Below are 22,191 nucleotides of genomic sequence, written 5' to 3'. Positions count from 1 at the left end.
TGTTAGGTTCACTCCCTCAGGGGCACCTGGCATTGGCCACTGTCGGTAGACAGATACTGGGCTAGATGGACCTTTGGTCTGACCCGGTACGGCCTTTCTTATGTTCTTATGTTCTTATGTTCCCTCAGGGAACTGATGGGCAAGGTCCCCTGGGAGAATAACATGACGGGGAAAGGAGTCGAGAAAAGCTGGCTGTATTTTAAAGAAACCTTATTGAGGTTGCAGGAACAAACCATCCCGATGCGTAGGAAGAAAAGTAAATATGGCAGGCGACCAGCTTGGCTTAACAGTGAAATCTTAAACACAAAAAAACAGCTTACAAGAAGTGGAAGATTGGACAAATAACCAGGGAGGAGTATAAAAGTATTGCTCAGGCATGCAGGAGTGAAATTAGGAAGGCCAAATCACACTTGGAGTTGCAGCTAGCCGGAGATGTTAGGAGTAACAAGAAGGGTTTCTTTAGGTATGTTAGCAACAGGAAGAAAGTCAAGGAAAGTGTGGGACCCTTGCTAAATGAGGGAGGGAACCTAGTGACAGAGGATGTGGAGAAAGCTAGTGTACTCAATGCTTTTTTTGCCTCTGTCTTCACAGACAAGGTCAGCTCCCAGACAGCTGCACTCTGCAGCACGGTATGGGGAGGCGGTGACCAGCTCTCTGTGGAGAAAGAAGTAGTTCGGGGCTATTTAGGAAAGCTGGACGAGCACAAGTCCATGGGGCCGGATGCGCTGCATCCGAGGGTGCTAAAGGAGTTGGCCGATGAGATTGCAGAGCCATTGGCCATTATCTTTGAAAAATCATGGCGATCGGGGGAGGTCCCGGATGACTGGAAAAAAGCTAATGTAGTGCCCATCTTTAAAAAAGGGAAGAAGGAAGATCCAGGGAACTACAGACCAGTCAGTCTCACCTCAGTCCCTGGAAAAATCATGGAGCAGGTCCTCAAGGAATCAATCCTGAACCACTTAAAGGAGGGGAAAGTGATCAGGAACAGTCAGCATGGATTCACCAAGGGCAAGTCATGCCTGACTAACCTAATTGCCTTCTATGATGAGATAACTGGCTCTTTGGATGAGGGGAAAGCAGTGGATGTGCTATTTCTGGACTTTAGCAAAGCTTTTGATACAGTCTCCCACAGTATTCTTGCCAGCAAGTTAAAGAAGTCTGGGCTGGATGAATGGACGGTAAGGTGGATAGAAAACTGGCTAGATGGTCGGGCTCAACGGGTAGTGATCAGTGGCTCCATGTCTAGTTGGCAGCCGGTATCAAGTGGAGTGCCCCAAGGGTCAGTGCTGGGGCTGGTTTTATTCAATATCTTCATTAACGATCTGGAGGATGGTGTGGACTGCACCCTTAGCAAGTTTGCAGATGACACTAAACTGGGAGGAGTGGTTGATACGCTGGAGGGTAGGGCTAGGATACAGAGGGACCTAGACAAATTAGAGGATTGGGCCAAAAGAAATAGGATGAGGTTCAACAAGGACAAGTGCAGAGTCCTGCACTTAGGACGGAAGAATCCCATGCACTGCTACAGACTAGGGACCAAATGGCTGGGCAGCAGTTCTGCAGAAAAGGACCTAGGGGTTACGGTGGACGAAAAGCTGAATATGAGTCAACAGTGTGCCCTTGTTGCCAAGAAGCCTAATGGCATTTTGGGTTGTATAAGTAGGGGCATTTCCAGCAGATCAAGGGATGTGATCATTCCCCTCTACTCAGCACTGGTGAGGCCTCATTTGGAGTACTGTGTCCAGTTTTGGGCCCCACACTACAAGAAGGATGTGGATAAATTGGAGAGAGTCCAGCGGAGGGCAACAAAAATGATTAGGGGGCTGGAGCACATGACTTATGAGGAGAGGCTGAGGGAACTGGGATTGTTTAGTCTGCAGAAGAGAAGAATGAGGGGGGATTTGATAGCTGCTTTCAACTACCTGAAAGGGGGTTCCAAAGAGGATGGATCTAGACTGTTCTCAGCGGTAGAAGATGACAGAACAAGGAGTAATGGTCTCAAGTTGCAGAGGGGGAGGTTTAGGTTGGACATTAGGAAAAACTTTTTCACTAGTAGGGTGGTGAAGCACTGGAATGGGTTACCTAGGGAGGTAGTGGAATCTCCTTCCTTAGAGGTTTTTAAGGTCAGGCTTGACCAAGCCCTGGCTGGGATGATTTAGTTGGGTTTGGTCCTGCTTTGAGCAGGGGGTTGGACTAGATGATCTCCTGAGGTCCCTTCCAACCCTGAGATTCTATGATTCTATGACAGCTAAGGAAGGAGCACCATGCCCCTGCAGGCTGATGTTTTTACACAGACGTTTTCTGATAAAGCCTGTCTGTCCCCTAAATTACAGATCGATCCTGCAGGCTGATGAAAAGGGTGTGGAAAGCCAAAGCATTCAGGTCTCAGTGTTCACTCTGCATCGCTGCAGAGCGGCTTTGGCACAGTGTGGAGAAATGTACGCAGTGCTCAGCAACAGGAGCAAACCTGTATGTGAGTGAGCTACCTGGAGTTTGGCATTGGAGAGCAGAGGCGGGAAGGAGGGCGGGGCCGAAGATGGCAAGAGGATGTAGGTGTTTCACAGCAACCCAGCGAATGGAAATGGTGTGTGCAGGCAAGCTGACATTCTGCCTGCCCTGCCCTGCCCTGCAGAGTGAGTTCCTCTGAAAAAGCTTCTCCCATCCTGCAAGCAGGGGGGATTTTAAATCTCCTGAGACTATGCTAGGCAGAGGATTCTTGCCATGTCACCTGCCTGCAATAGCCACGCCCTTCAGTTTAATGGATGGTAACAAAGCACCACGTTCAGCAGCTGTACAAGTGTCTTACCACTGCTCTCAAGTCCTGGAAGATGGACTCTTAAATTAGCATATCTGGCATGATCACTCACAGAAGTGTAAACCCAGTGTGACTCCACTGAAGTCAGCAGAGTCACACTGGAGTTATCCTGGTGCAAGTGAAATCAGTGCTCTTTGCCTCAGCAGCTGTTCTTCTGCCTAGTTCTGTATTTTCACAGCCTGATGAAGACATGGATTTTTATCAACCCTTGGTGCCTTTACAATATTGCTAGTTAGTCCAATAAACCCACTTGGTTCTAACACCACACTTCTTCACCTTAATACTCTCTGATCATAGCTTTTCACATGGAACTTAAAGCTTTTGTTCTTCTTTTCACTATGATTCAAGGGGCCAATTCATATGAAACCCTGCGATCCTAGAGAAAGGCTACTTAGGAAAATATATGAAATGTGATTTCTTTGGAAAAAACAGGACTTTGCATCCTTGTATAGCTTCACAGCTACCTAAGACTGGACATGCTCTAGGTAGCTTTAAAATCCTAAAGTGAAAGGATTCTTCCTAAATTAGCCCTAGATGGTGCCCTGGTACCTTCCTAGGGAACCACGTAAGCTTTAGGGCACTCTGCTTACATAACCAGAGGGGAGCACGTGGTCCAGGGGTTTAGTTTCACGAATTTTTCTCTACTGCTCTTCAAGGGCCAAAGGATAATATATCTATTCTATGGAAAACTGCCTGCTGTCTTGCTGGAACTGTGACAATTTGAGAAGATAATGTGTGGTAACGCCTTGAGGTTGCAGGAGACATGTTATGATTTATATTTTCCAGTTAAGAAAGATGACAATTCCCAGCTATCACTCAGTTGCAGTCTCCACAATTGGGAAAAATATTACAATTTACCACCCTTGTTATTGCTAATTGCAGGTAATTTATCCTAACAGCTTGAATGCTGGACTTTGATTAATCAGGCTTTTTAACATTCAAGTGAGGTATTTAATGGCTGTGAATCCTTTTAAAATCCTTGTTTATGCAATTGTAAATTCATTACTCTGCAGGATTTCAATTCCAATTTGATGCTTAGCCAATGCAAATAAGTCTGAACTTAAAACCATCAGGATCATATTTAAGAAATATCATTCGTGGCTAAATCCAGTAGCAAATGGCTTTTCCAGGTGATTATATGCCAAAATGAATAATAAATACATAAATCCAATGGTTTTAAGACCAAACTAGTATACACCTAATACACTAAGGCCTGGTCTACACTAGGACTTTAAATCGAATTTAGCAGCGTTAATTCGAATTAACCGCTCAACCGTCCACACCAGGAAGCCGTTTAATTCGACCTAGAGGGCTCTTTAGTTCGAATTCGGTACTCCACCCCGACGAGGGGAGTAGCGCTAAATTCGACATGGCTATCTCGAATTAGGCTAGGTGTGGATGCAAATCGAACTTACTAGCTCCGGGAGCTATCCCACAGTGCACCACTCTGTTGAAGCTCTGGACAGCAGTCCAAGCTTGGATTCTCTGACCAGCCACACAGGAAACGACCCGGGAAAATTTGAATTCCTTTTCCTGTCTGGGCACTTTGAATCTGATGTCCTGGTTGGACATCGGGGCGAGCTCAGCAGCACCTGCAACGATGCAGAGCTCTCCAGCAGACGAGTCCATGCAATCCCAGAATAGAAAGAGGTCCCCAGCATGGACAGATCGGGAAGTCCTGGATCTGATCGCTGTGTGGGGCGATGAGTCTGTGCTTTCGGAGCTGCGCTCCAACAAACGGAATGCAAAGACCTACGAGAAGGTCTCCAAAGCCATGGCACTCAGAGGATACAGCCGGGATACAACGCAGTGCCGCGTGAAAATCAAGGACCTGAGACAAGGCTACCAAAAAGTCAGAGCGGCAAACGGACGCTCCGGAGCACAGCCCCAGACATGCCACTTCTACGAGGTACTGCATGCCATTCTAGGTGGGTCTGCCACCACTGCCCCACCAGTGACCGTGGACTCTGAGTATGGGATAGTGTCAAGGGGCAGTTCCTCGGCGATGTTCGCCGATGGAGAAGATGAGGAAGGGTTTGTGGAGGACGACGCAGGCGACAGCGCTTACAATACCGCTTTCCCCGACAGCCAGGATCTCTTCATCACCCTCACAGAGATCCCCTACCAACCCTCCCCGGCCGTTAACCCGGACTCAGAATCAGGGGAAGGATCAGTCGGTAAGTGCTATAAACATGGAAACATTTATTTTTTAAAAAACAGGAATAAAAAATATGTAAAAACTATATAAAAACTTTTCCATAAAAAACTATATAAAGAGAAGGTCCACACATATAGGGATGGAACAGAAATCCTCCTGGGACACTACCACGAAGCTCTCGGAGAGCAGCTCGAAAAGTCTCCGCAGGAGGTTCCTGGGGAGAGGTGCCTTATTTGGTGCTCCGTGGAAGCACACTCTTCCGCGCCAGGCCATCCTAATGTACAGCGGAATCATTGCCTCCACCAGCATGGCAGCATACGGTCCTGGTCTGTGCAGGGATTCTAGCAGCATCCTCTCTCTCTCTCTCTCTCTCCGAGTGACCCGCCTCAGGGTAATCTCGTTCGGCGACTGCTGCATCTAATTAGGGCAATTAGTGTACTGTTACTATTGTGAATGCTTGACTTTTACTTTGCATAGCAATGACCTTCGTTTAACAGCCACGTGTTGGAGGCCGCAGAGGAAAAGCATACAGTGATCTTTCCCAGGCACAGCCGCGAGGGGCTGGAACAGGGTCAGACTTTATGCTTTCCAGATTGCCTTCAGCGGGAGGGCACAGCTATCCATTAACTGTTAAGCAGCCTATAGTATAGTGCTTACCAGGCCTGGCTGCTACACGGATTCAGCTGTTCCGCCCCGCTTGTCTGATCTCCTGTGCAAGACCGCAGCCAATGAAAGCGTATTCCGAAATCTCGAACTTGTCCTGAGAGCTCGTGAGACTAGGTGCCCTGTATGGTCTTGTTCACTGAAACTGAGTAGACTGTGTTCAGTGTTCGCAAACATGTATCTTTTCAAGGAAATCACTTCCTTTTTCCCGTCACACAGCTGCGGCTCTTTCCCGAACTGCCCTGGCATCCCCCTCACAGAGGCTGGCGCAGATTAGGCGGCGAAAGAAAAAGACTAGGGACGACATGTTCTCAGAACTGATGGCTTGCTCCAGAGCCGAGGCGGCCGAGCAGAGACAGTGGAGGGAGACCCTATGTCAGCAGCAGCGCTCACACAGCGAACGGGAGGACAGGTGGCGGCAGGAAGACCAGCAGGCGACTCAAACGCTGCTTGGGCTAATGAGGGAGCAAACGGACACGCTCCGGCGCCTTGTAGATGTTCTGCAGGACCGCAGGCAGGAGCAGAGAGCCCCCCTGAACTGTATCTGCAACCGCCTTCCCCCGCCACAAAGTCCTGTCCCCCCCTGTCGGATTGTTTTGCATAAGAGTGTGAGAAACTGACATGCAAGTTTCAAGGATGAAGCTAGTTCTTATCTGCTGGGAGGCAATAACAGGATAATAAATTAGAGGGTTGGCCAGGATGTTAAATAGCCAATGAAGTTACAGCTGTGCCTGTCTGCACCTTATTAACCAATTAGCAATTGCTTGATTGCCTGCATTAATTGTATAAATGAAATATGCTGGAGAGAAATAAATGACTTAGCTGCCAATCATGCTGACTGAAGAGCTTTGTTCATGCCCGCTTGAGAGGCACCGAGACGCAACAAATGGTGACCCCGACGTGATTCGTATTGAATCATGATAGTGTCGGGAGCCTGAGCCCAGAGGCGAACGGCCAAGAGCCTGAGCCCAGAGGCGGGGAGTGCCTATCCGACGTGATTCGTATCGAATGCTGAAAGTGTCGGTGGCCTAGTCTCGGTGGCCTGTTCCAGGCGGAAGAGCCGCGGCGGGGAGTGCTGGAGAAGGGCCGGCCCCCGGGCGTCCAAAGGAGAGGCGCATCTGAGCTCAGAGGTGAGCGGCTAATATGGGAACCGCTGCATCAGCGGAACAAAAGATAACACAGAAGCCTTTATTGCACATTATGAAGCGGCAGGGAGAAAGGCTCCCCTCTGATATGTTATCCCGCCCGCTGCGGTGGGGACACAGAAGGGGACTTTTTGTTAAACCAAATACAGTTTTTGATAAAACTGTTTGGGAGCGGCTAGGCTCCGAGCTTTGGGAGTCGGTGACTCAGGGCGATAAGGAAACTTTCTCCCTGAGTCAAGTATGGAGTAAAACAAGGAAGAAAATACAGAAGCCTTTATTGCACATTATGAACCGACAGGGGGAAAGAATTTCCCCTGCTGCACTGATTTATTTATTAAGAAGAGAGGGGAAGTTGGGGAGGCTTCTCCCGACCGGCCTTCGGGCACAGGACGAGGAGGTGCTCCGCTGGAAGCGAGCCCTGGACGGGAAGATGTTGGAGTGCACGGCGCAGGCAGAGGCTTGTGCCGTGGCCCCGGAGGTCGTTTGGACCTACAAGCAAGCAAGTTGTTCTGGCAGGAGCCTGGAGAAGGCGTCCTACACTGGCTGGTTTGAGCCTGGGACAGTGCCGGGAAAACCGTTGTGCTTCTCCGGTATGAGCAGCAATAGCTGGGTGTCCTAACATAGGATTCACAGATTAAAAGAAGCCAAGCAGGGAAGGAAAAGGAACAGCATGAGTTAACTAAGCAAGCTAAAGATAAGACTTGGCAAACAGCCCAGACTAAAGAGAGCGTGACTGGGCCCAAAAAAGTTAATGAGAGCTGCAAAACTCGGCCTGGCATTACCGGAATGTGTCAAATTTCTTTTCTTATGGGTAAAGAAACGCTACAAAAAAGACTGACTGCTTAGACCCATGATTTTTACTGCAGAAAGACCCCTCCACATCAGAAGAATTTTTCTACTGATGATTGGCCTATGTAATTTTTTAGTCCTATTGTGTTTTTGGACAGCACGAAAAAGGGACAAGGTGTCCCTTGGCAGCCCCCATTGTGTTATTTGGAATTTTTTGTTGTTGTTGTTGTTGTTTTTTGAACGAAGCAAAATTACTACGGGATGGTGTCCTGGTAAATTTCCCCCGTAGAAGCTGAACCATGCCGGTGGTGGAAAACAAGAAAAAACACTTATGTTGTTGATATTGCCAAAGTCCAGAAATTCCTGATTAAAAGGACATTGAGAACTGACCCTGGTGAAGAAACAAAGAATTACACACTGGCAGGACGAAATTTGTGGGACTTATGTTTGGAACTGTGGTATTAATTGAATTTCGGGGTTTATTCTACAGGCTGCGCCCTGTGTTTTGGATAAATCCTTCAGTATGTATAGCCCACCCTAATTGGATTGTAAATGATATGTTCTTATTTTATTGAGGCTGAGAAAGCATTGCCGTGGGAGCTAGTATGTTTGAATTTTTGAATGGCCAGCTGATGGCCATTCGGAGTGATTTTGAGCACCAGGATAGCCCACTGCCCTTACAAATATATTAGGAGTGCCATTTGATCTGGAGTTGTAAAAATATATTTAGACACTGTTTAAGTAAAAGTGTAAATATTTGCAGTGCCCCTCCCCAGCATGTAACCGGTTGAGTTGGGGGGTGAGGGCTTTTACATATCGAACCCTGCCGGGTTCATGGGGAGGATGAATGTGAAATTATTTACCCCAGCTTTTTAGAGTTTAATTGTTTGTTGTTTTTCAAGTTTGAGAGAACTCAGCCAACGGGTTTGTTGAGTATTCTCAAAGGGGGGAATTGTGGATTGTTTAGGCATAAATTTAGGTAATTTGGGAGAATGGCTTTGAATTTATGTGACCCTAAGAATTTTTATGTAACGTGCCTTTGTTAGTCTATTTAGACTTTTTGTTAATTTTGTGTCATGTGCTGATTATTGGCCGTTGTAGACTGCTTGATATTAGATGTGGTCTATATTATAATAGACAGCGTATTTGGAAGGGAAAACAGGATCGGGCCCAAGCGGACAGGCAACAGATAAGGCTTGGAAAGCTGGCTGAAAAACTCTTGAGGGCGTAGCGAGACTAAAAGTTTAACTCTATGGTTGCCAGAGGGAATAAAGGTTGAATTTTGTAAAAATGCTTAGAGAAAAGTTTTTGGTGTTTTGAAATGTTTGTAAATAAATTTAGGCAAGAAATTAGTTTGCAATTGTTTGGCCATGAATATTTTGTTGTATTAGTTGAAGATTGTATATTGTGCTATGTAATTGTAATTGTATTAGGCTAAGGGCATATAAGTGGTGATGGTTTTTTTTTTTTAGTGTTTAAAATTAGAAGCTAATAGTAAGAAATTTTAAGCTGTGATTAGCTTTGAATTTTAGGAGTAAGCTAGGAAGCAATTGTATTAATGTAAATGATTTACTTGATGAAGTAATTTTTTTTGTTTTGTTTTGCCTGCTAGCTATATAGGGTTTTGGTATATTTTAAGTAATGATTACTTGCCCAGTAGGGGTAGTTTTGTTTTTGTTTTTTTTAGATATTAAAGAAAATTGGTGTTAGCTGCATAGCATTTAATGTACCATGTAATTATTTATAGAGTTTAAATTTATGTTTCATGTTTTATGTTTGTTTGTGATATGTGTTTCTGGCCAGAAAGAATTGTGATTTTGTTAAAATGTTTATGTGGTTTATGTTGTGTTTTTCCTGCTAGGACCGCCCCCCCCCCTCAGTGTCAGTTTGATCACCTGACACATGAGGGATGGATTGGTAATAGAAATTTGTTACGATTTGGTGTGCAATGGAGATTGGGGGAACCCTGCAGAATTTACACCATTTATGTGTTTGATTTTTGTGTATTTATGTTTGTTTTGTTTGATGTTGTTGGTGTTGTATGTTATGAATTGCATGGTTATGGATAAGCCTTATAGATTGAGGAAGCATTATTTGGTTTTTAGTTTTGTTTTGCTTAATTGGTTATTGTTAATTTTTTTATGTGTTTTTGGAATAGAGGGGAGAATTTCCCTATGCTGCCTTGGTGGAAAATTACAGCAGCGTGGTTACAAGAACAGAGGGATGAGATAAAGTTGTTATGCCAGAGCGAGGCAAATGCCAGGTGGCCTAGCTGAGATTCCGGCGAAGTGGGTCCGGCCTTGGCTGATTTTGGCGCAGAGTGCCATAAATACTACGGCCTTTTGCTGCCCCATGTTGCTGCAGTGGAAGCCCTTATTGGAAACCTGCTTTGTGGGTGTTTGCACATTGGCAGAACCCTCCTGGCCCCTTGGGCCACTTGTGTTACCTGGAGGAGGGATGTATAGGTAAAAGTAGGGCACTGCGGAAGATATTGTTATGGTTTAGTTAGGCAGCTGGTGTTTAGATTTGCTTTTAGTTTTGCTGTGTAATAGATTGTAGTAATGTGATGCTATGAGCTGGGAATGTTTTGTTGTGCCTTTCCTTTTTTTTTTTTATTATGAGAAAAGGGGGGAAGTGTCGGATTGTTTTGCATAAGAGTGTGAGAAACTGACATGCAAGTTTCAAGGATGAAGCTAGTTCTTATCTGCTGGGAGGCAATAACAGGATAATAAATTAGAGGGTTGGCCAGGATGTTAAATAGCCAATGAAGTTACAGCTGTGCCTGTCTGCACCTTATTAACCAATTAGCAATTGCTTGATTGCCTGCATTAATTGTATAAATGAAATATGCTGGAGAGAAATAAATGACTTAGCTGCCAATCATGCTGACTGAAGAGCTTTGTTCATGCCCGCTTGAGAGGCACCGAGACGCAACACCCCCCTCACCAAAAATCACAAGAAGGAGGGGCGCTAGGGGCCGTGAAAACTGTCACTCCACCCCAGCAGAGCGCTCATGTACCAAACAGCTCTCATTCCCTAAAGTATGAGAAGTGCTTCCCTTCCTGGATCACCCAGTCCCAAATCCAAGTTTCATCCCCCCACTGTGTAGTTGAGTATTAAGAGTAGTTTGTTGTTATTCACTGTTTCCGTCACGTTTTCCTTGTCAGAAGACTTTGTGTGAAGGGGGGGAGGGGTTTTTTAATTGCATAGGACAGCCTCCATTACCAGGGTACAGACTTGGGGGCAGGATCAACAGCAGGACACACACAGACTGCAGTCACTAGGCACTAGGGTCATTCTGGGAGGTGAATGCTGCCCCGGGTCAGTCTGTGAGGTGTATGCTGTCCCAGGGTCCTAGCGCCTGACATCCACAAATGGCAAGGCAGGCTGCCCTTACCATGCCCTTCCACCCTAGCCACGAGCCTCTCCGATGCCCTGAGCCCCAGCAAGAGCCCTCATCCACGGACACATACTCACCCTTCTCACACACCCCTCACCCCTTCCTACGCCCCAACCCCCAGCCCAGAGCCTGCATCCAAACTCCGTCCCAAAGACGGCACCCCTCACCCCTTCCTGCAAACCCACCCCTTCCTGCACACCCACCTGCAACCGTCCTCCCCCCAGAGACCGCTGTAGGAGCAGGAGCCTGTCATTCCTCTAGTGTAGAAGCGGTCTGTACATCAGTGCACACCGTACCCACCACAGTCCGCGTCCATGTTTCAACCCTTGAACAGGAATTCATAATTAAAGAAAACTTTATTAATAATCAGTGTTCCATTAAATTTATTTTAAAACATGTGTTGGAAGGGGGGAAACCTGGAGAACGGGGTATGTAACCGCAGATCGAAGTCAACAGTCAGTGAAACAGGCTCAGGTTCAGCTTCTCTGTAAATCAACTGGAGAGTCATAGGTTACCCTGCTCTTTCAAAGCCTCCCGGATGCACAGCGCTTCCCGCTGGGATCTTCTATCGGCACGGCTGTCTGGCTGAGCGTAATCAGCAGCCAGGCGATTGGCCTCAACCTCCCATCCCGCCATAAAGGTCTCCCCCTTGCTCTCACAGAGATTGTGGAGCACACAGCAAGCAGCAATAACAACGGGGATATTTTTTTCGCTGAGGTCCGAGCGAGTCAGTAAGCTCCTCCATCTCCCCTTGAGACGTCCGAAAGCACACTCCACCACCATTCTGCACTTGCTCAGCCGGTAGTTGAAGAGTTCCTTCTCACTGTCCAAGGCGCCTGTATAGGGCTTCATGAGCTAGGGCATTAGTGGGTAGGCTGGGTCCCCAAGGATCACTGTAGGCATCTGCACATCCCCAACCGTTATTTTGTGGTCCGGGAAGAAACTACCTGCCTGGAGGCGTTTAAACAGACCAGAGTTCCTGAACACACGCGCGTCATGAACCTTGCCCGGCCACCCGACGTAGATGTGGGTAAAACGTCCCCTATGGTCCACCAGTGCTTGCAGCACCATAGAAAAGTAGCCCTTTCGGTTAATGTACTCGCTGGCCTGGTGGGCCGGTCCCAGGATAGGGATGTGAGTGCCATCTATAGCCCCACCGCAGTTTGGGAATCCCATCGTGCCGAAGCCATCTATGACGACCTGGACGTTTCCCAGGGTCACTACCTTTGAGAACAGTTGCTCAACGATTGCGTGGGCTACAGCAAGCCCTACGGTAGATTTGCCCACGCCAAAGTGGTTCGCTACTGACCGGTAGCTGTCTGGCGTTGCAAGTTTCCAGAGGGCTATGGCCACTCGCTTCTGCACAGTCAGGGCTGCTCGCATCCGGGTGTCCTGGTGCTTCAGGGCAGGGGCCAGCAAGTCACAGAGTTCAAGGAAAGTGCCCTTACGCATCCTGAAGTTTCGCAGCCACTGTGATTCATCCCAGACCTGCAGCACTATGCAGTCCCACCAGTTCGTGCTTGTTTCCCGGGCCCAGAATCGCCGTTCCACACCATGAACTTGACTCATTGCCACCATGATCTCCACTGCGCGGCGTACCCTGCTTTGTGAGAGGTCTGCGCCACTCTGTGACTTCCTGTCCTCACCGCGCTGCCGGAGCCTCCTCGCCCGATTTCTCAGCAGCTGACTGTGGAAGAGGTGGACGATAAGGTGCGAGGAGTTGACAACGGCCATAAGTGCAGCGATGATCGCAGCGGGCTCCATGCTCGCAGTGCTGTGGCGTCCGAGCTGTAACCGACCAGAGAAGGGCGCGAACAGATTTCCCGCCGGCGCTTTCAAGGAGAGAGGGCGGGAGTGATGGTTCAATGATGACCGTTACCCAAAACCACCCTCGACACATTTTTTCCCCCAGCAGGCATTGGGGGCTCTACCCAGCATTCCACTGGGCAGCGGGGACTGCGGGAACTGTGGGATAGCTTCCCACAGTGCACCACTTCCAAAGTCGACGCTGGCCCCGTTACTGTGGACTCAGACAGTCAAATTAGTGTATTTACTGTGGATACACAAATTCGACTTCATAAGGTCGATTCCACAAATTCGAATTAAGTAGATTCGAAATAGTCTTGTAGTGTAGACGTACCCTAAGAGACATGGCCTCTTGATAGTTGCTTTTTTCTGATTTGGGCTTTTGGTAAGAAAAATCAGAATAAATAATTATAACCCAAATATCCCCCAGTAGAGCTAGTAAAATCAGGTGCAGATCAGTAAAGACTCTTACCATCTTTAATATATTCACAACAGAAACTTAATGGAATTGTCAGCTGATCTCATTGCTTACGTGCAGTCTTGCAACAGCCAGGATCTGGCTCCTGAGCTTTGGTATGCAGTTCAAGATTTTCACATCGGACCATGTTACACCAAACATGGCTTGAGTTGTGTCTGCATTGCAGCCTATCTGTCTCACAAGCCTGGCTGCGTCCGCACCTCTCATGCTGCCTAACCAGGTTTGTTTCAGTGCATCCTGCAGAAACTCAGGCAACTGTCCGATAGCGCTCAGCGGCGGTGCATATGGAACACTCATGGCACACCAGGTAATCTGTCTTTGGGAAAAACTACATGTTAAATGTAATGCTGATTAGATGCCACACTGATGTTGAACTCATGACTTTAGAAGTGAACATAGTTGCGAAGGATCATCAGAATTTTGCAGGATCCTATTGGAATGGCATAATTTTAGGAAATTATAGGACTTTTTCCCCCATAGTTCATCAATCTAAACTCTAACAGCAAAGGCTGAACTAGAAATCTTTACCTCTGCAGTACCTCAGGGTGCATACAGCAGTAACTATTTAAAGTTTACATCTAATGCTTCTATGTTATGTTAAAGCTTCCACTGTATTATCTGAATACCTGTATTATTCATCACTGTCACTGATGAATGTATCCTCACAGCATTACTGTAAGGCAGGGAAGTATTATCCACATTTTAAAGGTGAAGAAGTGAGCAGCACAGAGAATTCACAATTGCAGTTATAAATCTTTACCTGTCAACTGAGAAAGTTGAAGATTATAACATCTAAAAAGCCTCTGATCATAACACTTGTGTATTGAAAGTAAAAAAAAAAAAGGGAGAAGTGCCAGAAGGTTGAAACCCACAAATGTACCCAGTAAAAATTTTTTTGGGGGCCCAGGAACTGTTCCCTGATCCAATGCCCGAGTGGTGCAAACTTAGAAGCTCTACCTGGCCAGCTGAGAATTGTCCTGGCAGGGGATGGGTGGAGTAAGTGTAGAGGGCATGTCACAGGGGTAAGGGTGGTACACTGGTGCTTTCCACAAATTCTCAGCTGGTATATGGCCGATGTTCCCAAACTTTAACAACCCATGAACCCCCTCTTAAAAATGACTATTTCCAGGGATTTAAGTTTAAATCTCCTCTGTGATGCTAACAACCAACCAACCAGAGAATGAGACGATTCACTCACCTCTCGCTGAAGCAACACACAAAATGTTAGTATCGAATTACTGAGGCACCTTAACGCTGCTACATGGGGCTCGGGCTGCCAGCCCCAACTGCCCGGCCCTGCGCTTCATGGGGTTCGGGCTGCCGGCCACTATGCTGACCGGGGCTCGCTCCACGGGGTGTCTGCTCTGCTGCCTCCCAGGCCTGGGGTCCTCTGGCCATTAAGGAAATTTTTCTAGTGACCCCCCCCAGTAACATTGTGCAACCCCCAGTTTGGGAACCACTGGCTATGGCTACAGTGCAAGCAAAAAGAGAGAGGTCGTGTCAGCAAGTCTCAGAGCCCAGGTCAACTGGCTCGCGGGCTACAGGGCTAAAAATATCAGTGTAGATGTTTGGTGTCAGGCTGGTGTCTGGGCTCTGAAACCCAGCGGGGGGGGGGGGGGGGTAGGTTTCCAGCCTGAGCCCACACTATTTTTAGCTCTGTAGAACAAGCCCAACTCAGTTGATCCAGGTTCTGAGACATGCTACAGTGGGTCTTTTTTGGCAGTGCAGCTGTACCCTTAGAGACCATACCGGGCTACTGTAAGACTAGGCTCCTCTAACTTGCATAGGGACTGGTACCTGTTGGCCTACAGAGTCAGGGAGCCACACGCAGCCTCATTCCCTCCTCTGATGAGCGGATCTTTGGACTGGAGAGGATCTGGCCTGACATCTTTTGTGACTGCCGCTTGTTATCCCCAGGCCTGCTGTCTAGTTCAAGGTGGCCCAGGAGGCTGGCTGTGGTTTTGAATAGATTTAAATAAAATAATTCAAATTTGTATTTTACAAGAAGAGAAGGAGCTTGACGAGGAAGTAAATCTGCCTCTACTTTGTGGAGAGGAAGCTTAAGCCAAAAACCAAGTACAGAGTGGCATGTTAAAGTTTTTATTGCTAGGTGCTCCCCAATACAACAAACAGGATCAGTAGTGTACACTTTAATGAAAGAGAAATTAGCTTGGTAGAAAAGAAAGCAAAAAGGTACAAGGAGTATCTACATCCGTATTGTATATATGTGTGAGAGAGAGAGAATTTGACTTCTGGGGAATTCCAGGGAAGCAAACCCATATCCTGTTGGTCTGTTTGAGGCTCAGGGATTGTCTGTACACAATCTATATAATGCTAATTTCTTTAGACCTTCAAAAGCCTTGCATAAAAGTAGCAGCAATTCTTTAGAGGCATCAAGTCAATACTTCAGTGGGTTAGATTACAAACATCATAATGCAAAACAAACATGATCCTATTTACTTTTGAGGGTTAATTTACCTACATTCTAGTTGACATTAGGGTCTCCTGAAAGAGATTTGCATTCTAATGTCATCTCAGCAATCCTGGAAAATTACTACACACATTTCTTAGTCTGTTTCCAAAATGTGATCCATGGAGTCCTAATATATTTCATTGTGTTTTTAGTGCTACAAATTCACTGTTTTATTAAACAGTTTGCTCAGACAGGACAAAAATTGCACATCAAACTTTAGTAAACTATTTAAAAACCTAAAGATGTTTGTAATTGACAATGGCTTTTCTTAAGATTTTAAAAAAAAAGAAATTAGACCAACAATTCATCTACAGTAGTTTAGTTAGCTTCAATTTCTGTTCTATGCATATGATATAGCATGTACATGTATCTAATTACATCTCTCTATTTTATCTTGGCTATTAGTGTAAATATTTCATACATAAAATACTATCAAGAATTCAACTTTTAATAAATATCTTTAGTTCTCAATCCTATATACAAGTTCTTTACAGCAACACGCAGGAGAGAGCATGACTGGATGAACTGAGAAAGATGGTTATTGACATAAATTACTAGCAATTATTGCAGTCAGATGCATTGTGGTTGTTGAGATTTCAAGGTGAACCATGCTGAAAAATAACTCTCTTGCCTTTAAATCACTGCTTTAATTAGGAAAAACATCCATTTTAAATCTTGCCACAGCTACTTCTTATTAGTGCCTACTCTAGCTCTGTGATGCTCTTTCAGCTTCAGAAGCAAACAGCTCATCCAGAAAACACAACTCACATTTGTCTTGTGAACAATACAGTACTTATAACATAGACACGGTTAATTTTCTCACTTACTACACTAGTCTGTCCCTCTTAAGCAAAAGGAGAATTCAGAGAAGGCACTGCTAGTTCTAGACCTAAGCAATGCCTGCTAAGTAGAGGGTGTTAGTATTGATTTCACTGGCACATTTTGTCAGTTTCTTCTACCTGTGATTAAAATTGTTATGCTGCTGAACAGATTTTTTAATTGGTAGTGATGAGTAGGTTTGGACCGATAAGATGGCAGTCTCTCCCCCCCCCCCAAAAAGCATCACATTGTTGATATTAAAAATAACGATCTTCCTAAGGTCAGTAGCTGTAATCTATATTAAAATGGAGCTCCTCTTTTTATTAAAATGCTGCTTTGAAAATCAACTCCCGGAATGTAAGGAAGGCAGTACTCAATGGCAGGCACCTAGTAAATGTCCAGAAATGTAACATAGGTAAACAATTGTTTGACAGCACAAAACTCTTAAAAATAATACTGATTTTCTGCAATATACAGTATATACACAACAGCTGAAAATTTGCTCATACAATATTTGTTTATATAGATAAATTAGCAATATAAGTCTTATGGATTCTGTTGTTCCACTGCAAAAATATTTTGTAAAAGTGTAAACTTTTGGTACCTCTTCTGGTGGTGGTGTTCCCCCCCCCCACATGTGATCTTTTAAAAATAAAAACAAATGATTAGCTGATGTGCAAAATAGGCTCTGGCCACTTTTCCTATACTAGAGAATGACCACCACACTCGGCAACTTTCTTTCATTGATGTGAATATTCTTTGGTGCTTTCCTCCTCCCATGCATTCAAGCTAACCAGATAATGAAGTGTAGGAGGATGGCAGCAACTAGAAAGTGAACCAGCACTTTGTTTTTTATTTACAACTAAAATGATCTGTAGAGAGTTCTGCTTCTGGAAAGCAGCATGCACCATGGTGTCCTGAACAAAAGATTTCTGTTACTATCCTCCTTTTTGCATTCACTTTTATCTTTCCACCGTGGATGATCTCAAAGCATGTCTCTTTTCAACATGCTTCTCATTTTTCCTTGAGGTTCTAGCTGGAGAAAGAGCACCTGCAGAAGTGTTGTTAACTGCTACCCATGGGAACAATGTCTGCCAAGGCTGATGCATTATGGGGACAGATTGCCAATCTTGGTAGATGACTGATATGGCATTGCAATCAGCCTAGAAGTCTGACTTCCTGCTTGGTAAGCTCTCCTCTGGGGTAACTCAGCACCTTTGGACTTACTATTTGATGTAGAAACAAGTACATCTATGTCCTCTTCCATAGGCATCCTGCCTACAGAACTTCTGTTCTCATCAGCGACCTCTGCGTGCTGAGGTACTAAAGATGTCGGCATCACCAAGGCCCTAGGTAGGTCACTAGGATGGAACATCACTTCCTCTTTGGTTTCAGCAGCTTCAGTAAGGTAAGGTGGCGGGAGGGTGCTGCTGCGCTTGCTACAAGACTCACAGCACAGCTTGTTATAGCCAGGGATGGAGCAATAGCGTGCAAGCACTTCCATTTGACAGAATATTGACTTGTCTCCCAGGCAGGGCTCGTCTGCAAAACAAGCACAATATTGACTGTAAACCTGGGGAAAGCATGCAAGGCGGCAGTTCAAAAGTTCAGAGGCCAAAGCCTACATTTTGAAAAGTGACTGATGACCGGGGGCCCAATCTGAGATGCTGGAAGGGGACCCGATTCTCGGAAAGTGTTCAACACCTGCCCTCTGACAATCAGGCCCTTTAAACTAAGGATCTCTAGTTGGGTACCCACAAACTGAGGTGCCCAAAATCACAGGACATCTTTGAAAGTGTTGGCTCCCTTGTGCAGGAAACAGATCTCTCTACATGTAGAAAAGTATGACCCACGCTTGGGGAAGGCCAGATACAGTACATGCAGAATACACTATTGCCACACCATAGCAGATGCAGTCCTACACATTATCATAATTAGACGTGAAATGATCCCTTCTGGTTTTGCCCTCTGTCAACAAGGCTGGGCCCAGCATGGACTTTCTCTTGAAGGAAAGGAAATCCCAGGTAGTATCTCTGAAAGATTATTTTCATGTGTTCTTTAAAAAAAAAATGTTGGCAGTTAAATGAACCATGTTTTTGAGTTCTTCAGTGACCTAAACATAACTGATAACCCAAGCAATCTTTTACCAAACATACGACTTAAGTTTCCTCTAGGGTTGGTGCATGGGACATACGTTCCTGGGAGGGCTCAGACAAGATGCCAGTTTTCCTTTGAGCATGCATGAGATATTAACTGAACAGGATTATTTAGCTAAAAGTGTAGAGGCTGTAGATACACTGGACAAAAATCGCATGATGGTTTGAAATTAGTGGAGGTCATTTGTTGTTTTGGCTGTTAGAAAGCAATCTCAATCTAAGACCCTGATCCTGGAAACTTGCATGCGCTTTTTACTTTGAGTGTGAGTAATCCAACTGAATTCAAAAAACGTTAAGCACGTGCTTCAGCATGTGCAGACCTGGGAGTAATCCTGAGAGGTACTAAATGTTGCAGTCTGGCATAATCAACCATATCAAGGTACAAGCAGTTCAGTAATTCTGTTAAGCTGAGCCAAAAGGTGAACATTAATTAACCTTTTAAAATTTTGTCCTGTCTAGGGGCAGGAGCCAAATTCTTCCTTGGCTTATGCCTCTGGCAAATCTCTGTGAACATAAGAGACAGATAGCAGGGCAGAATTTGGCCCTAGGAATTTGAAATTAATAGTCACTCCTTGGGGAGCTCAAAAATCAGGAGATGGGTAATTCCCCCTTCTTCCCCCATGTATTAGTCTAACGTTGGTAATTTCTACTGTACTGAATTTATATATAACTACTCAGAATTTCATAGGCATTGATCACATTAATATTTAGCTTCCATGTAGGTGTGCTGTGAAATTCCAGCCTTTTTACCATGTTGATATTATAAAATGTAGTCCTCTGTAGCCAGAAAAATTATTTGAATTACACACTGTTGAATAGGCTCTGAAAGCCACACTCCTGCATTGAGAATTACAGACCCTCGATGTCCACTGGCTTTAATGGAACACCAGAGAGGCTGGGTGCAGCTCACTGTCATAGCAGGGTCACTGAGTCTGAGCCTGCAGTGTGCTAAGCATCCTCAGTTCCCACTGACTTCACAATGAGGGCACTCAGCAGGAGGAGTCCAGCACTTTGCAGGACGATCACCTTAGGCTGAGAACTTACAAACTTACTATTGTTCACTTTTGTGATATATTTTAATGAGGAGACAAATGAGTTGCTTGGTGCCCTAAACGACGATTCCAATGTTTTGAGAGTTACCGGCACACAGTGTACGTTAACAGATTGCTTCTAATGTGCTACAGTTTATTTGAAATGGTAGCGACACATTTTATTTAAATAGCAGAAGGCATAATTATAAGCTAGAGAGGTGACAAAGATAAAACTAAAAACCAAACTATCAAAAAGGCATGTTTTAGCTTTTGGTCTGACAGTCATAGTTAGTATTTATGTAGTTGGCATTTTAATAAGCAACAGATGGGGGTGTACAATCACTACTTAAATTAGCTGGCTGCACTGCGATATTTCTTCATGAGCCTGTGGATGTTACCTCAGGTCAATAGGGTGCTGAACAGCCATCTTTAAATTCAAAATACAAACTGTGGACCAGATCCTCAGCTGGCTTGTAAATTAGTTTAGTTCCATTGACTCAGTACTGGTCCACCCACACTTACTACAGCTGAGGAGCCAGCTTATACAAAGTCATGCCATTGACAAATTGTGCCAATATTAGCATTTTCATTATTCACTAGGCCCAATCCTGATATCCTTCCTTGATAAAAACTTCCTTGTTTCCAGGCAAACCTGCAATGCCGGCAATGAACAAAAACCCTGTCTGTGAAGCACCATCATGCCTCCGTAAAAAATTTTTGAGGAAGACATCAGCATGGGAAATTAAAGGACCTTCTTCATAATTCAAACTAGAACACTAATGTCAAAACTCAAATCTTTGCATCTACACTGGTGTAGCAAACACAGATCAATAATTACTTAACAGCTACTGCTTCCATGTTATTAAAGCACTTGTTTTGGAAAATATAGCAAAGTTTGTTAAGAATACATTTATAATGTACGCACTTATTTACATCTAGTTTAAGTGCAAGTTCCACAAATACCCTTGAAGAGGTTGCCAAATACATCAAAAAGTACCAATCAATTAATTTGTTTTTACCTGTAAACAATGCACTTGATTTGTTCCAATTTCTGACAGCTGATTTCACTGATGTAGGTTTTAGAGGGCTTGGATTTATCAAATCCATTGTATAGTGCAAAGATTTGATTTTGTACTTATCTACTTCCAGTGAAATAAGTACAATCTTTGAGCTGTGTACTCACGTAGTCCCTTTCTTTTACTTTTTAGGTTAATTCTGCACCACCTAGTCAACCATTTCTTATTCAGTATATAGGCTGTTGTATCCTTCTGCTGGTTTTCATGGTAAAAATTCTCCTTTTCACATTTTATTTGTTTCATGGTAACTAGGGGAGGAAGACGTGAGAAAGCATATCGGCTCTCTAAGGAATCTTTATTGCTACTATAGGCTACTTTTAGTAGAGCCTAACAATGACCATAGAAGTCTTTTTGGGAATGCTACAGGTATGCTGCAGATCAGTGAAAAGGCAGCACTGTCACAGTAAATATAATACTCAACGTTTGTACAGTACTTGCAGACAGTGTTCCCACAGGAAAATCTAACTAAATTCAGAAATAGGCCAGAGGGTATTTAAAGACCCTGGAAGGAGAAAGTTGATGGCAGATGTCTTTAATTATTAAATACAGAGGAAGAGAAAATAAAAATGTGTTACATATAGCACTTAGGTGTGTAAACAAAATGGCAAGTTTTCTATGTTACACCAAAAAAATCTTGAGGGGAACCCTCTGAAACTGCATGGCAAGAGTTTAATGCTCAGAAAAAAGTGACGAGTCAAATTTTAATTATGATGGAATTATCTGATATTTACATAATTAAATATATCAAAATGGCAGGAGTATAAAGAGTTTATCACATTCTATTATAAAATAACTGTAGTGCCCAGAAACATAGCTATATAATGATTTGTAAACCATATTTAGAACTGGAGTGGAAAGCAGAGATTCTATTTGAATATTTGACTCAGAGGAATAATGAAAACTACCTACTATAATGGCTGAATGAAAATTGGGCACTTAACTCCATTTTGAACCCCCTAGTAAAAATTATGGTCCAAATTTTTGAGCTGGGCACACAGGCAGAATATGTTCCTGGGAACTCAGAGAAATGCAGCACATGAAGGTCTGAGGAATAGAATCTATGCCAGCTGCTTCACTTTTGCTACAGGAGGGCATGATTTGGCTGCATAGAATTATGTATGCCCTGCCACTGTATAATATCTTCCTATAGCTCAGTGCTTAGTGTAGATCTGCTGCTTAAAACTGTGACACTGCCCTATAGCTTTCCTTGGTAGTTAAGTTTTTGTTTAATAAGTGTTTCATCATGTTTTAATATATGTTCTGCCTATTTTACCTGGAGCATCAATCTAGGGATTTGTGAACCTCCCAGTGACTAACCCAGACATGCTTCATATACTCAGACACCTGATTGATGGGTGTATTTTAAACATTTATAAAATAAA

At 44.6% G+C, this 22,191-nt stretch overlaps 1 protein-coding gene and 1 long non-coding RNA gene across 3 annotated transcripts in view; one reads left to right on the top strand and one right to left on the bottom strand.

Moving 5' to 3' along the window:
• Window positions 1-15,345: 15,345 nt before the first annotated feature.
• The window catches only part of ADAMTS3 (ADAM metallopeptidase with thrombospondin type 1 motif 3), a 208,715-nt gene continuing 201,869 nt past the window's right edge, over window positions 15,346-22,191 (bottom strand). For both annotated transcript variants that reach the window (XM_045019044.1, XM_045019045.1), the window contains one exon: window positions 15,346-18,088. In XM_045019044.1, coding sequence (XP_044874979.1) covers window positions 17,655-18,088 — 434 coding nt within the window. In that variant the 3' untranslated portion in view covers window positions 15,346-17,654. The remainder of the gene's footprint in view (window positions 18,089-22,191) is intronic.
• On the top strand, window positions 17,521-20,571 carry LOC123371435. Its single transcript, XR_006579796.1, has 3 exons — window positions 17,521-17,732; window positions 17,816-17,899; window positions 20,380-20,571. It is a non-coding gene; the product is annotated as an uncharacterized LOC123371435 (long non-coding RNA).

The sequence above is a fragment of the Mauremys mutica genome, chromosome 5, assembly GCF_020497125.1.
Source record: "Mauremys mutica isolate MM-2020 ecotype Southern chromosome 5, ASM2049712v1, whole genome shotgun sequence".
Classification (NCBI taxonomy): Eukaryota; Metazoa; Chordata; order Testudines; family Geoemydidae; genus Mauremys; species Mauremys mutica.
Note: the sequence above shows the minus strand (reverse complement) of the source record. Positions and strands in the feature narration are given on the sequence as shown.